Genomic DNA, 13,598 nt, shown 5'->3' on the forward strand with positions numbered 1-13,598 from the left:
GTTTGTATGGTATTTCCTTGTTAAATCTTCTCCAGTTCTTTTAGCAGCTCTCCAAAACTTGTGACGTACCACAAACTTCTCCCCTTTACTTGCTGCCTGACCACGTTTCCACCAAATCCAATGAATGCATTCTGAAAAACAAAACAATGTAGTGAGGAAAATAGCTTAAAAGTCAAAAGGCATCCAGTGTCCATTATTCCAGTGTTACTTTACATTATAGCTGCCTTTAACGCCTGACAATCTAGTACTGGGGTGTATTCATTAGTTGCAGACCGTAGCAAAATGTTTTGCAATGCAAACTAGAGTTTCTATTAGATACATTCAGGTAGGTTCCTCCCCGGTTCATTCCGTTTGCTTCTGTTTGGTTCCTAGTGAATACACCCCTGCAATTGTGTCTTTGAAAAAGGCACTTAATAATTACAGTTGAAGTGGGAAGTTTACATACACTTAGGTTGGAGTCATTAAAACTCGTTTTTCAACCACTCCACACATTTCTTGTTAACAAACTATAGTTTTGGCAAGTCGGTTAGGACATCTACTTTGTGCATGACAAGTCATTTTTCCAACAATTGTTTACAGACAGATTATTTCACTTATAATTCACTATCACAATTCCAGTGGGTCAGAGGTTTACATACACTAAGTTGACTGTGCCTTTAAACAGCTTGGAAAATTCCAGAAAATGATGTCATAGCTTTAGAAGCTTCTGATAGGCTAATTGACATCATTTGAGTCAATTGGAGGTGTACCTGTGGATGTATTTTAAGGCCTACCTTCAAACTCAGTGCCTCTTTGCTTGACATCATGGGAAAATCAAAAGAAATCAGCCAAATGAATTATAGACCTCAAGTATGGTTCATCCTTGGGAGCAATTTCCAAACACCTGATGGTACCACATTCATCTGTACAAACAATAGTACGCAAGTATAAACACCATTGGACCACGCAGCCATCATACCACCCAGGAAGGAGACGCGTTCTGTCTCCTAGAGATGAACGTACTTTGGTGCGAAAACTGCAAATCAATCCCAGAACCACAGCAAAGGACCTTGTGAAGATGCTGGAGGAAACGGGTACAGAAGTATTTACATCCACAGTAAAACGAGCCCTATATCGACATAACCTGAAAGGCCGCTCAGCAAGGAAGAAGCCACTTCTCCAAAACCGCCATAAAAAAGCCAGACTACGGTTTGCATCTGCACATGGGGACAAAGATCGTACTTTTTGGAGAAATGTCCTCTGGTCTGATGAAACAAAAATAGAACTGTTTGGCCATAATGACCATCGTTATGTTTGGAGGAAACAGGAGGACGCTTGCAAGCCGAAGAACACCATCTCAACTGTGAAGCACGGGGGTGGCAGCATCATGCTGTGGGGTGCTTTGCTACAGGATGGACTGGTGCACTTCACAAAATAGATGGCATCATGAGGAAGGAAAATTATGTGGATATATTGAAGCAACATCTCAAGATATCAGTCAGGAAGTTAAAGATTGGTCGCAAATGGGTCTTCCAAATGGACAATGACCCCAAGCATACTTCCAAAGTTGTGGCAAAATGGCTTAAGGACAACAAAGTCAAGGTATTGGAGTGGCCATCACAAAGCCCTGACCTCAATCCTATAGAAAATGTGTGGGCAGAACTGAAAAGGCGTGTGCGAGCAAGGAGGCCTACAAACCTGACTCAGTTACACCAGCTCTGTCAGGAGGAATGAGCCAAAATTTACCCAACTTATTGTGGGAAGCTTGTGGAAGGCTACCCGAACAATTTAAAGGCAATGCTACCAAATACTAATTGAGTGTATGTAAACTTCTGACCCACTGGGAATGTGATGAAAGAAATAAAAGCTTAAATAAATCAATCATTCTCTCTACTATTATTCTGACATTTCACATTCTTAAAATAAAGTGGTGATCCTAACTGACCTAAGACAGGATTAAATGCCAGGAATTGTGAAAAACTGAGTTTAAATGTATTTGGCTAAGGTGTATGTAAACTTCCGACTTCAACTGTAACTCCTCCACGGGCACTGCACTGCTGTTAACTCTGTGCTCCACCTAAAATGTGTTGTGTGTGTGCGTTTCTGTGGTGTCTAGGGGTGTTGGGAGCAGATAGAAAAAATACAAATTTCCTTCACAAGATGGACAATAAAGTATTCTATGACAGAACGCTGGAGATGACATAAGTAACAGCTATAAATACTAGCTTGTCACCTGTCTTTAAGTGTATTGACAAGACAACACTTACTGCAGGGGGACAGGCCTCCAGGTCTGTGGCTCCATCGCCAATCATCACCACGTTCTTGAAGCTGTGCTTCTCCTTGAGCATGCTGATCACCTTCCCCTTTCCATTACTCTCAGATGTGGGCTGGGTCTCGTCAAAGCCAGCATACTCACCTAGGAGGAAAATATTACGGTTTGAATTAGTAAAGAATTCCTTCCTGTAGAGGCCAATCTACTGCTTGCTTGGCTGAAACCAGCCCTCTGAAGTTCAGTTCAAGTTGTCATATGCACAAGTACAGTAAAATGCTTCACTTGCAAGCTCTACCCAACAGTGCAGTAATCAATATCAAAATAGTATAACTAATGCAAATAAAATATATACAGTACCAGTCAAAAGTTTGGACACCCTACTCATTCCAGGGTTTTTCTTTATTTTTACTATTTTCTACATTGTTGAATAATAGTGAAGACATCAAAACTATGAAATAACACATATGGAATCATGTAGTAACCAAAAAAGTGTTAAACAAATCAAAAAATATTGTATATTCGAGATTTTTCAAATAGCCTCCCTTTGCCTTGATGACAGCTTTGCACACTCTTGGCATTCTCTCAACCAGCTTCATGAGGTAGTCACCTGGAATGCATTTCAATTAACAGGTGTGCCTTGTTAAAAGCTAATTTGTGGAATTTCTTGGTAGGTGTGTCCAAACTTTTGACTGGTAGTGTATATAATAAAGAAAACACGAGAATTAAGAAATAAGAGAGGAAGCTATATACAGGGTCAGTGCCAATACCAAATGTACAATGTGCAGGGATACTGAAGTGATAAGATGGCCACCTGTTTTTGCTTCCAGTCGTCAAACCAAAATAACCCATAATATTCATACATTAATGATCATACAGTCATCAACCACAGTTCATCCCTGCAACAGTGTGAGGTGATTCTGATGCTGCTCTGATCTGCTCTTACCATTGAAGTAGAACTTGAGGCGGTTGGCATACACGTGATGGAGAGGAATGTTGAGTTGAGTGGCGACATGCTCCACGATACAGCGGAAACCACCAGATACCAGGAACACCTTCACGTTGCGCTGGTGCAGAGTATCAACAAGCTCCCTGGACAATGGATGGAAATGTGTCAATTTATTCTACAACATGCAGAAATTAGTACAGGTTTCATAAGTGATTATGCAACTTGAGGTTAGACACCCGGCTTGAAGAGACTACTGGAAGTTCAACCATTTTATGTGGGAATGACAATACAATTACAATAGTCTGCTAATAATCAAATAGTGTTGAGTGGGGGAAAAAATTGACCAATTGAATCAACAACCACTTACTTAATACCTGTCGTCAACTGGGGAGGGTGGTCAGTTATCAGTTTGTTCACTTGTTCCCTCGAGCATCGGATGATCGACAGGCGCTCTGTCAGAGCGGTTTTAAAAGTCACTGACCCTCCCATGGCCTGGCGAGTCCTGAAATGAGAGAAACTCAATGTACTCAACAAATATGTTGAGAATGAAACATTTAGAAAATAACATGTAGAAAATGATGGTACAGGGGAATGTAGATGGGCCTAGATAAAGAAGGGAGAGAAGAAAGCACATGCTTTTCATCTTAAAATCATTACGAATTGCTACACAACATACATTTCTGTGACAGCATCTCCAACCCCGCAGAATTTGGCTAGCTCATCAATGCCTTCTTCTCTGATGACAGTGCTGTCCACATCAAAGCACACAGCATCTGCTCTCCGGAAGATTTCCTTTGTCTGTGATAAAGTTGTCATTATGCTGAAACAAAAGCACGCAGGAGAGACAAAAACATCATTGATTGTTTAACTGACAGTGGTCATTTCTATTTGGACAGGACAGTATATTGAAAGTGATGAGTGCATCGGATGACAAGTAATTCAATTTGCCAATAGTAGACAGAGGTCATGAGATGGGAAAAGCAAAACCTTGACTACTTGAGGTCTTCTGAGAATCATTCCCCCGAAAACCAGATAAAGGTTTTGATTGAATATGGTAATATATCTGCAACTGCTATATGCATCGAGCATTAATACTAATATGCATGCAAAGACAATGGTTGATACTGAAAATATATATTTTTGAATACCTAAATCAATTACACTTTGACATTTAGCTAACATTTCAACCTGGACTTAGTAAACGTAAATCTGTGTCCCTCTGTATGATATGTAATGTTTCGTATGGTATGTATTAATTTGTGGATGTCCATCATCTATTTTGTATATGTTACGAATTACAATTCGTTTGATGTGTCATGAATTGCAATTTGTGCAATATGTTAAGAATTTGCAATACGTATGATATGTTAAAAAAGTCTAATTTGTTGTTGCTAACATTAGCTAGATGGCTAATGCTAATGTTAGCTAGATAGCTAACATTAGCTAGGCTAGTGGTTAGGTTAAAGTTAGGGGAAGGGTTAGCCAACATGCTGAACAAAAAATATAAAAGCAACATGCAAGAATTCCAAAGATTTTACTGAGTTACAGTTCATAAGGAAATCAGTCAATTGTAATAAATTCATTAGGCCCTAATCTATGGATTTCACATGACTAGGAATACACATTTGCATCGGTTGGTCACGAATACCTTTTAAAAAAAGTAGGGCGTGGATCAGAAAACCAGTCAGTATCTGGTGTGACCACCATTTGCCTCATGCAGCACGACACATCTCCTTCGCATAGAGTTGATCAGATTGTTCATTGTGGCATTTGGAATGTTGTCCCACTCCTCTTCAATGGCTGTGCAAAGTTTCTGGATATTGGCTGGAAGTGGAACAGGCTGTCGTACACGTCGATCCAGAGCATCCCAAACATGCTCAAAGGGTGACATGTCTGGTGAGTATGCAGGCCATGGAAGAACTGGGACATTTTCAGCTTCCAGGAATTGTGTGCAGATCCTTGCTACATGGGGCCGTGCATTATCATGATGAAACATGAGGTGATGGCGGCGGATGAATGGCACGATAATGGACCTCAGGATCTCGTCACGGTATCTCTGTGCATTCAAATTTCCATCGATAAAATGAAATTGTGTTCATTGTCCATAGCTTATGCCTGCCCATACCATAACCCCACCATGGGGCACTCTGTTCACAATGTTGACATCAGCAAACAGCTTGCCCACAAGACGCCATAAGATGCTGTCTGCCATCTGCCCAGTACAGTTGAAACCATGATTCATCCGTGAAGAGCACACTTCTCCAACGTGCCAGTGGCCATCGAAGGTGAGCATTTGCCCACTGAAGTCAGTTACAATGCCAAACTGCAGTCAGGTCAAGACCCTGGTGAGGACGACGAGCACGCAGATGAGATTCCCTGAGACGGTTTCTGATAGTTTGTGCAGAAATTCCTCAGTTGTGCAAACCCACAGTTTCATCAGTTGTCCAGCTGGCTGGTCTCAGATGATCCCGCAGGAGAATAAGCCGGATGTGGAGGTCCTGGCCTGGCGTGGTTACACGTGGTCTGCGGTTGTGAGGTCGTGGGCTGGCGTGGTTACACGTGGTCTGCAGTTTTGAGGCCGGTTGGACGTACTGCCAAATTCTCTACAACAACGTTGGAGGCGGCTTATGGTAGAGAAATTAACATTAAATTATCTGGCTACAGCACTGGTGGACATTCCTGCAGTCAGAATGCCAATTGCACACTAGGCGTATGTCACGCATCACTACTTCACAGGAGAGACATTTGAACGTAAACTTTTATTTATTTATCAAAATGTGTTTTTAGGCAAAAATGCATTCTGGAGCATGTGAACTTTCATGTGCCTTAATAACAAACTTGTATGCCATCTGTAAATACGAATAAAATGGTTAAATTACGAGCCTAGTTGGTTTAGCCACAGAAAACGTCAGGAACCTTCCCGCTAGCCATGATTGGCTGAGATAATGCATGGGCTGGACATGCCAAGAGATGAGTTCGGATTGAGCTGCTCAGTATGTGTAGATAATCCTTACTAACGCAGATTTTTTTTAAAGTTAGCTCTCCACTTTCTGGAGGACTGAGTTTTGAAATCAGTGGAATGCCTGGTGGAAGCAGAGTATGATAGCTAAGGAGATGGAGAAAATTCAGGCATTTGATTGCAAATGCGGAGGGAGTCAAAAAGAGAAGGCTGTTGTATAAAACACCTGTCTCCGGATTACGTCTTCAAACTAAGGGCAACCATGGCATCCGTGACAGAAGGAGAAGCGTTCATCCATGTATACGGGTAAGAGAGTCTAGCTAGCTACATTTTCAGATATGATACGTTTCTAATTTTGTCAGAAAATCATTTTCATTGCAAGTTAAAGCTTACTGTTAGCTAGCTAGCTAACGTTAGCTGGCTGGCTCGCTAGCTAACGTTACGTTACGTGTATGATCTGTGTAGTAATATTATTCATATCTCAGAGCCATTTGCATTGCTAGTTATATCCTAATGTTTGCTAGCTAGCTAACATTGAACCTAGCTGGTTAGTGTTTAGCTACCTGTAGATTCATGCAGGGTAGTAAAGTTATGAGTTGGGATTATGGTTCATTGTTTAGCTAGATAGATAGTCTAAAAAAAAAAGACTGCACTATGCAAGAAACAATTTCACTGTACCGTTTACACCTTCTGTATCCTGTGCATGTGACAAATCAACTTTGATTTTATTTGATATAGTGTGTGTTTACCAGAGACGGTCATGTAAAGGACAACATGACCTGCACCAGTCAAATTAGGATATGACGTTAGGCCAATGAGACAGTGTCCAAGTTCTAAAATTCTCTGCTTTTATTTCGTCACACTCACAACCGTAAGCTATTTTCTTTAAATAGCTCACCATTAACTTGTAAAAAAGGATATTGTTGTGAGTTTATTTTCCTGTAATAATGAATGACAACTGTATACAGACATGTCGATAGACGTAGGGTGTGAACGATGCTGAATGGGTGTAGACAAAGAAGAGCTCTCCAGTAGGTGTACTAAAACATTCAAGGGCCATTTTCTCAAAAGTGGGGTTCCAAGTTTATCAACTTTCAAAGCAGAATTACTTTCCCATTGTTTCTCAACTGTAGTGTATGATATATAACATTTTCTAGCTCTGAGTCTCTACTTTTAACCAATGTTAAAATACACAATTTAAAATGTTGCTACATAAGACTGAATCGAGCTGGTCGGTCACATTTTAGAATTGCCTTTTTTTGTCCCCAGCACAAGGTGTACCTGTGTAATGATCATGCTGTTTAATCAGCTTCTTGATATGCCACACCTGCCAGGTGGGTGGATTATATTGGCAAAGGAGAAATGCTCACTAAGAGGGATGTAAACAAATTAGTGCACAAAATTTAAGAGACATTTCTGTGATATTTTATTTCTGCTAATGAAACATGGGACCAACACTTGGTGTTTATATTTTTGTTCAGTATAGTTACTTAGTAGCTAAAAAGTACTCACTAGTTGCAAAGTTGCTAATTAGCTAGAATTGTCTGTGATGAAATGTCCACCCATCCCGACCAATCACCCTCCTTTCATTTCTGCCTTAAGTAACCTTCTGTCTTATCTAACTATACCAAACGTAACATTCTGTATCATACTATGTCCAGTGTCCAGGATTTACATTTACTATGCTACGTCATGAAAAATAAAATAATGTGCTCAGTTCAAGCATGCGATAGTTACTGTACCGTACATGATTCATCGACAGATGCAGTGCAACAATCTGATGATTTAACCAGTGGTGTAAAGTACTTAAGTAAAAATACTTAAAATTACTTCTTAAGTAGTTTTTTTGGGTATCTGTTCTTTACTTTACTATTTATATTTTTGACAACTTTTACTTCACTACATTCCTGAAGAACATTATCTACTTTTTACTCCATACATTTTTCCTGACACCCGAAAGTACTGGTTACATTTTTTATGCTTAGCAGGAAAATGGTCTAATTCACACATTTATCAAGAGAACATCCCTGGTCATCCCTACTGCCTCTAATCTGTCGGATTTACTAAACACATGCTTCGTTTGTAAATTATGTCTGAGTGTTGGAGCGTGCCCCTGGCTATGCGTAAATTAAAGAAAATGGTGCCGTCTGGTTTGCTTAATATAATGAATTTGAAATTATTTATATTTTTACTTTTGATACTTAAGTATATTTTAGCAATTACATTTACTTTTGATACTTAAGTATATTTAAAACCAAATAATTTTAGACTTTTAATCAACCTGGATTTTACTGGGTGACTTTTACTTGAGTCATTTTCTATTATGGTATCTTTACTTTTACTCAACCTGGATTTTACTGGGTGACTTTTACTTGAGTCATTTTCTATTATGGTATCTTTACTTTTACTCAAGTATGACAATTGGGTACTTTTTCCACCACTGGATTTAACAACTTTAACTTTTATTTTCTATTGTTAAAAATTACATCGAATGAACCAAATCGGTGGGTGCAACGTTTTGCTCTAGTTGCTGGCAGTAGCAACAAAGAGTACAACAGCACCCTGGCCTTGGAGAAAACTATCAGCAATTGAACTGTTGCGTCACACTCCCCTCGCGAAAAAGTGCCTGGCATGAGCGCAAAAGGTGATGAAAGCCATTGCCAGATTGAGTTTCCACTGCGATACATTTGTGCACGGTTGGCATCACAGAGCAAAACAATAGAGTTCATTTGAAATAATGCAATACGTTACATAATGAATCAATTTAAGAACAATTTTTAAATCTGCATTACCTGTACAAAGTGTCCTTGATGGTGTTAAATGTTATGTATTTTTTGGCATGTGCTGGACCTGCAAGCTAAGTCTACTTTCTTCAATAAGAAAACAAGTTTGTGCAAAATGTTCTTGGTTACTAAAGCGTTGTTATGGCACTGTCCACCGTTCCAGCATTGTCCGACTTCCCAGATGCATTCAATAGGTTCACTGGTGAGGAAGAGAAAGCTGAGCGAATCAAAAGAAAGCCGGTACGTGAGACCGCCCACTACTGTTTCCTTTTACGTAACCTTAGCTTACCCGCTACTCAGTGGTGGCCTGATGCCACGATCAGGATAGCGCCCTCAATTGCATTGTCTTTTTGACAGTGAGACAAATTACATTTCAATTTTTACATCTACATTTGCTATTTATGTCCATATTCATAACATTTCATTTTACACATGTGCAATACAAAGTGGTTGCTCATGACGGTAGAGCTTAGAAAGGCGCAGCGCACTTTTGAAAATGATTTATAAATCACATCCACTTCTAAACAGCTCAGCCTGAACATATTTGTATAATGCCCCGCTCAGCGCCAAGTTGAATCTCGTGAACAAACAAGTTGACTCCGCCTTTCGATATTTGAGTGAACTATTGTTCCACCAATCAGGGTAATTTGGACTTCCGTCTAACAGCTGGCCAATGAAATACAGTAAGGCGGGACCACTGTCAATTTCCGCACGTGAAGCCCAGAGAGTTCCAGAAACCTGCCTCTTTTAGTTTTACCGTTACTGTAAATTCTACAGCGTGGATTAACTGAATAGCTCATGTTTACATCATGACTGCTATAAAGGCATTAAACCCGAAAGCTGAGGTGGCCCGTGCTCAAGCCGCTCTTGCAGTAAATATCAGCGCTGCTCGTGGTCTTCAGGATGTGCTCAAAAGTAATTTGGGACCTAAAGGAACAATGAAAATGTGAGTGCGACTGGTCATGTTAGCTAGCCGTTAGCATGCTACTGCTGCTAGCATCGTGGTAGCCTGGCAGCCAGTAGGCCATTCATTGTATTAACTGTTTTTCTTTTGTCAGATCCATTGTAGACAGTAGTTTCTAAGAAACTCATAACTGATAGATAGTGGATTTCCTAGCCACCTCCAAAATACTTGTTTTAACTACTGTTAGTTAGCTATGATTTAGGTAGTCCAATATGTACTCTTAAGGAGCCTACCGTTACTAGTAGTACTCCTTGAGGGATAACGTTACTTCAGGATTTTGGGCAATGAGGCCCTTTATCTACTTCCCCAGAGTCGGGTAAAGTCGTGGATACCATTTGTATGTCTCTGCGTGCAGTTTGAAGGAAGTTGCTAACTACCGCTAGCACAATTGAACTATTTGCTAGCATTAGAACAATCACTAGAAGCATAGCCTCGAGAAGTAGGGGTGCTGAGGGTGATGCAGCAACCCCCCCCCCCCCCCCCCCCTATATATATATATATTTTTTTTTTTTCTCTCACAAAAGTAGTGCTCTGTGTCTTTTAATAGTCTCCCCCCTAAACTACTATCTGGGCTATGTCTGAGTATATACTAGTAGGTACCTATAGACTTCCAGTCATTGTGCTTACACTAGTTAGCATAACTTACATTTACATTTTAGTCATTTAGCAGACGCTCTTATCCAGAGCGACTTACAGTTAGTGAGTGCATACATTTTCATACTGGTCCCCCGTGGGAATCGAATCCACAACCCTGGCGTTGCAAGCGCCATGCTCTAACAACTGAGCTACACTGGACTATAACTTCCTTCATACTGGATACAGAGACATACAAATGGTATCCGAGAGTTCATCTGACTCTGGGGAAGTCAGACATTGTAAATGTAAATCCGGGACACTCAAATTAGTATGCTACAGTATGTTACGTTTGGTATGGTTACATAAGACAGAAGGTTACTTAAGGCAAAAACGAAAGATGGGAGTATAAAAGGTTGTGTGTTCGAATCTCATCACGGATAACTTTAGCATTTTAGCTATTTAGCAACTTTTCAACTACTTACAACTGTTTAGCTACTTTTCACCTACTTAGCATGTTAGCTAATCCTAACACTAACCTTAACCATTTTAGCTAACCATAACCCTTTAACCTAACTCCTGACCTTAAAGGAAAAATCCACCCAAAACCACTCATTCCTTCAATTTACAGTTAAATAACACTAATATCTGAGAACAATATTTTTTGTGAACAAATGTTTCATTTTGCCGTTTATATGGTAGCAACATGGAAAATAATTGTGGAAATCTGTTGCAGCTCAAGTCTACAAAATCCATAATGCAATGCTCTCTCTATGGGCTGGCTAGCTAGCTAGGTAAAATCTCATGTTCAATTTGCAGATCGATGTGCCTCACAGAGTGGAGTATAAAATTCGCAACGGCAGATATACTTTTGAGGAAATGGGGAAACGTTGCCCATGCTACGTCAATGGGCCGCACGGTCCATTCTGGGTGATTCTGGGACAAGGAGCACTCTCCTTCAAGGAGTGAATGGGAGTCTATTGGGCGCTAGCTCAAAAACCCAACGTTAGCACGTATTTTGTCAACAAGAAGTACAACATTACAAATATATTCTGAGATGTGAGATAATTAACTTGATATCTGTAATATCGTATAGCTTTGAAATCATGACATTACGTACTTTCAAGGAAAATAGGCACGTTTCGCGACATATACACTGACTTTGAGAAGGGATTGAGTGACGATTAGCTTAACAACCGAGTGACGCAGCATGAGAACGTGAACGCGATTGGTCGACAATCTGCTGGGTGGGGCGTTATACGTTCCATCATTCATTAGATTCCTATCTCCTTTCTATAATATCTCTGGTAACGGCACCATGCAATGTACCCTGGACTAAAGAGGCAGACAAATTGGAAAAATATGCTCTTAAATTACACATTTCTCGAGGTAGGAATATTGCAAAAATAAGATCAATGGCTCATTCGAGAGAAGACATCCTCCCGAGTTATGACATCGGCCAGTATTGAAATCTGACATGTATGATAGAAGTTTTCGTGATACAAAAGTTGTATTCCTATTATTTTCCAGTGTAGTGAGCAACTTTATCACAGTGCTAAATCATACCAGCCGGATATCTGCCTGCTTGAACTCCAATAACTCCGATACACATGAAAACATGAAATTACACAGGGAATCGATAGAACATTACATTTACATTTCAGTCATTTAGCAGACGCTCTTATCCAGAGCGACTTACAGTTAGTGAGTGCATAAATTGTTCATACTGAACATCACTCAAGAGATGCACAAAAACAATATAACGTTCAAAATGGGTGAACCTTTCCTTTAACCATAAGCCTAACCCCTAGCCTAGCTAACGTTATCCAGCTAGCTAACATTAGCCACAAGAAATTAGAATTTGTAGCATACCATACGTTTTTCAAATTTCGTAACTTATTGTAAGTCTACAAATTCGTAACATATTGTAAATGTTTCAAATTCGTAACATATCATACTAAATGGAGTGTCTCTGCTTTATGTAAAGAATAATACAAAATGCTCTGAGACCAGGTTGGGGAAGTAGATAAAGAGCCTCATTGCCAAAATCCCGAAGTATCCCTTTAAGGTTCAAGAACCTTGCATGTTCTTTTTAGAGGTAGACTGGCTCTGGCAGCCAAAACAGCCAAATACTCCATCTAAACGTGAATCGACTCTCAATTGCGCTATGGTTCTAGAAACATAAAGCCCTTTACTTTCATATCACATCAAAATAATTTCACAAATGCAAAATATACATGGTTTTAACCGGCTTTATCACAGTTGCAGCCAACAATATTTTTCAGTGACAACACGTTTCAGGCGGCCTTCTTCCATTACACACAGGTGTTTGGGGCATGCTAGATGGCTAATTAGCACAGGTGGTCCCTCTGTCTTCTGTATGTCTTCCATAAACACGTGCTGTAACATGGAGATATGACCATGTGGGAACACTAACCCTATAAAAGTGTTTATCAATGTAACCTTTTTGTTTTTTGAAAATGATTTCTCGCTGATATTAAAGATAAGGTCCTTATGTTTCCAAAACCATACCGCAAGCAATGCGTGTTAATGTTCAGACCGAACATTGGGGCTCCTAACAAAACTCCCCCATATAGAAGATGCCTTTGTCCAATGACTCTTATGTGTAATGTAATGGAACTGAGAGTCATGATCAAGGGCTATGATTTAGCTAGCTGGAATATCAGGGAGTGGTTTTACAATGGGCACTGGATTATCTGACCAATGGTATTAGCTGGAAAGGATAATCAGCAGACACCTAGGCCCTTTAGAGAATGTAACTGAAAAGCTGACTGTATCATAGTTTATATACAACTAGTCTCATTGCCTTCTAGCTATACTCACATGATTAGAGACATAAGTCTACAATGCATCTAGTAATGTATTAAATATGCAAACATGCCTCTAACAAATTATTTCTGTGTGCTTGCTTGCAGGCTTGTATCAGGGGCTGGTGACATAAAGCTGACCAAAGATGGTAATGTCTTGTTGCATGAAATGGTAAGAAAAATGTTCCTTTGAGTTTGATGCACAGTGAACACCCATGTCTGCTTTTTCTTTGTAGTTCCCCTGGATTTTACTCTCTGCTGCAGTAAGGTGTGGTCTGGAACCTCTGCACTGGA

At 39.9% G+C, this 13,598-nt stretch overlaps 2 protein-coding genes across 3 annotated transcripts in view; one reads left to right on the top strand and one right to left on the bottom strand.

The window, feature by feature from the left end:
* LOC311106116 (phosphoserine phosphatase-like) overlaps positions 1-13,598 on the bottom strand; it is a 25,619-nt gene continuing 12,021 nt past the window's right edge. Inside the window, exons 1-6 of one of the 2 annotated variants that reach the window (XM_084148432.1) lie at positions 8,949-9,125; positions 3,874-4,017; positions 3,565-3,699; positions 3,195-3,340; positions 2,247-2,395; positions 1-131 (exon numbers count right to left, since the gene is read on the bottom strand). In XM_084148432.1, coding sequence (XP_084004558.1) covers positions 21-131; positions 2,247-2,395; positions 3,195-3,340; positions 3,565-3,699; positions 3,874-4,013 — 681 coding nt within the window. In that variant the 5' untranslated portion in view covers positions 4,014-4,017; positions 8,949-9,125 and the 3' untranslated portion in view covers positions 1-20. Of the gene's footprint in view, positions 132-2,246; positions 2,396-3,194; positions 3,341-3,564; positions 3,700-3,873; positions 4,018-8,948; positions 9,126-13,598 lie in introns of those variants that run through there. The other variant, XM_084148433.1, reaches the window with a different exon arrangement.
* Positions 9,641-13,598, top strand: part of LOC311106112 (T-complex protein 1 subunit zeta-like) — a 17,406-nt gene continuing 13,448 nt past the window's right edge. The window contains exons 1-2 of the mRNA XM_084148427.1: positions 9,641-9,885; positions 13,413-13,476. Coding sequence (XP_084004553.1) covers positions 9,749-9,885; positions 13,413-13,476 — 201 coding nt within the window. The 5' untranslated portion in view covers positions 9,641-9,748. The remainder of the gene's footprint in view (positions 9,886-13,412; positions 13,477-13,598) is intronic.

This window comes from Coregonus lavaretus, assembly GCF_964263955.1.
Source record: "Coregonus lavaretus genome assembly, chromosome: 30".
In the NCBI taxonomy this organism is placed as follows: Eukaryota; Metazoa; Chordata; class Actinopteri; order Salmoniformes; family Salmonidae; genus Coregonus; species Coregonus lavaretus.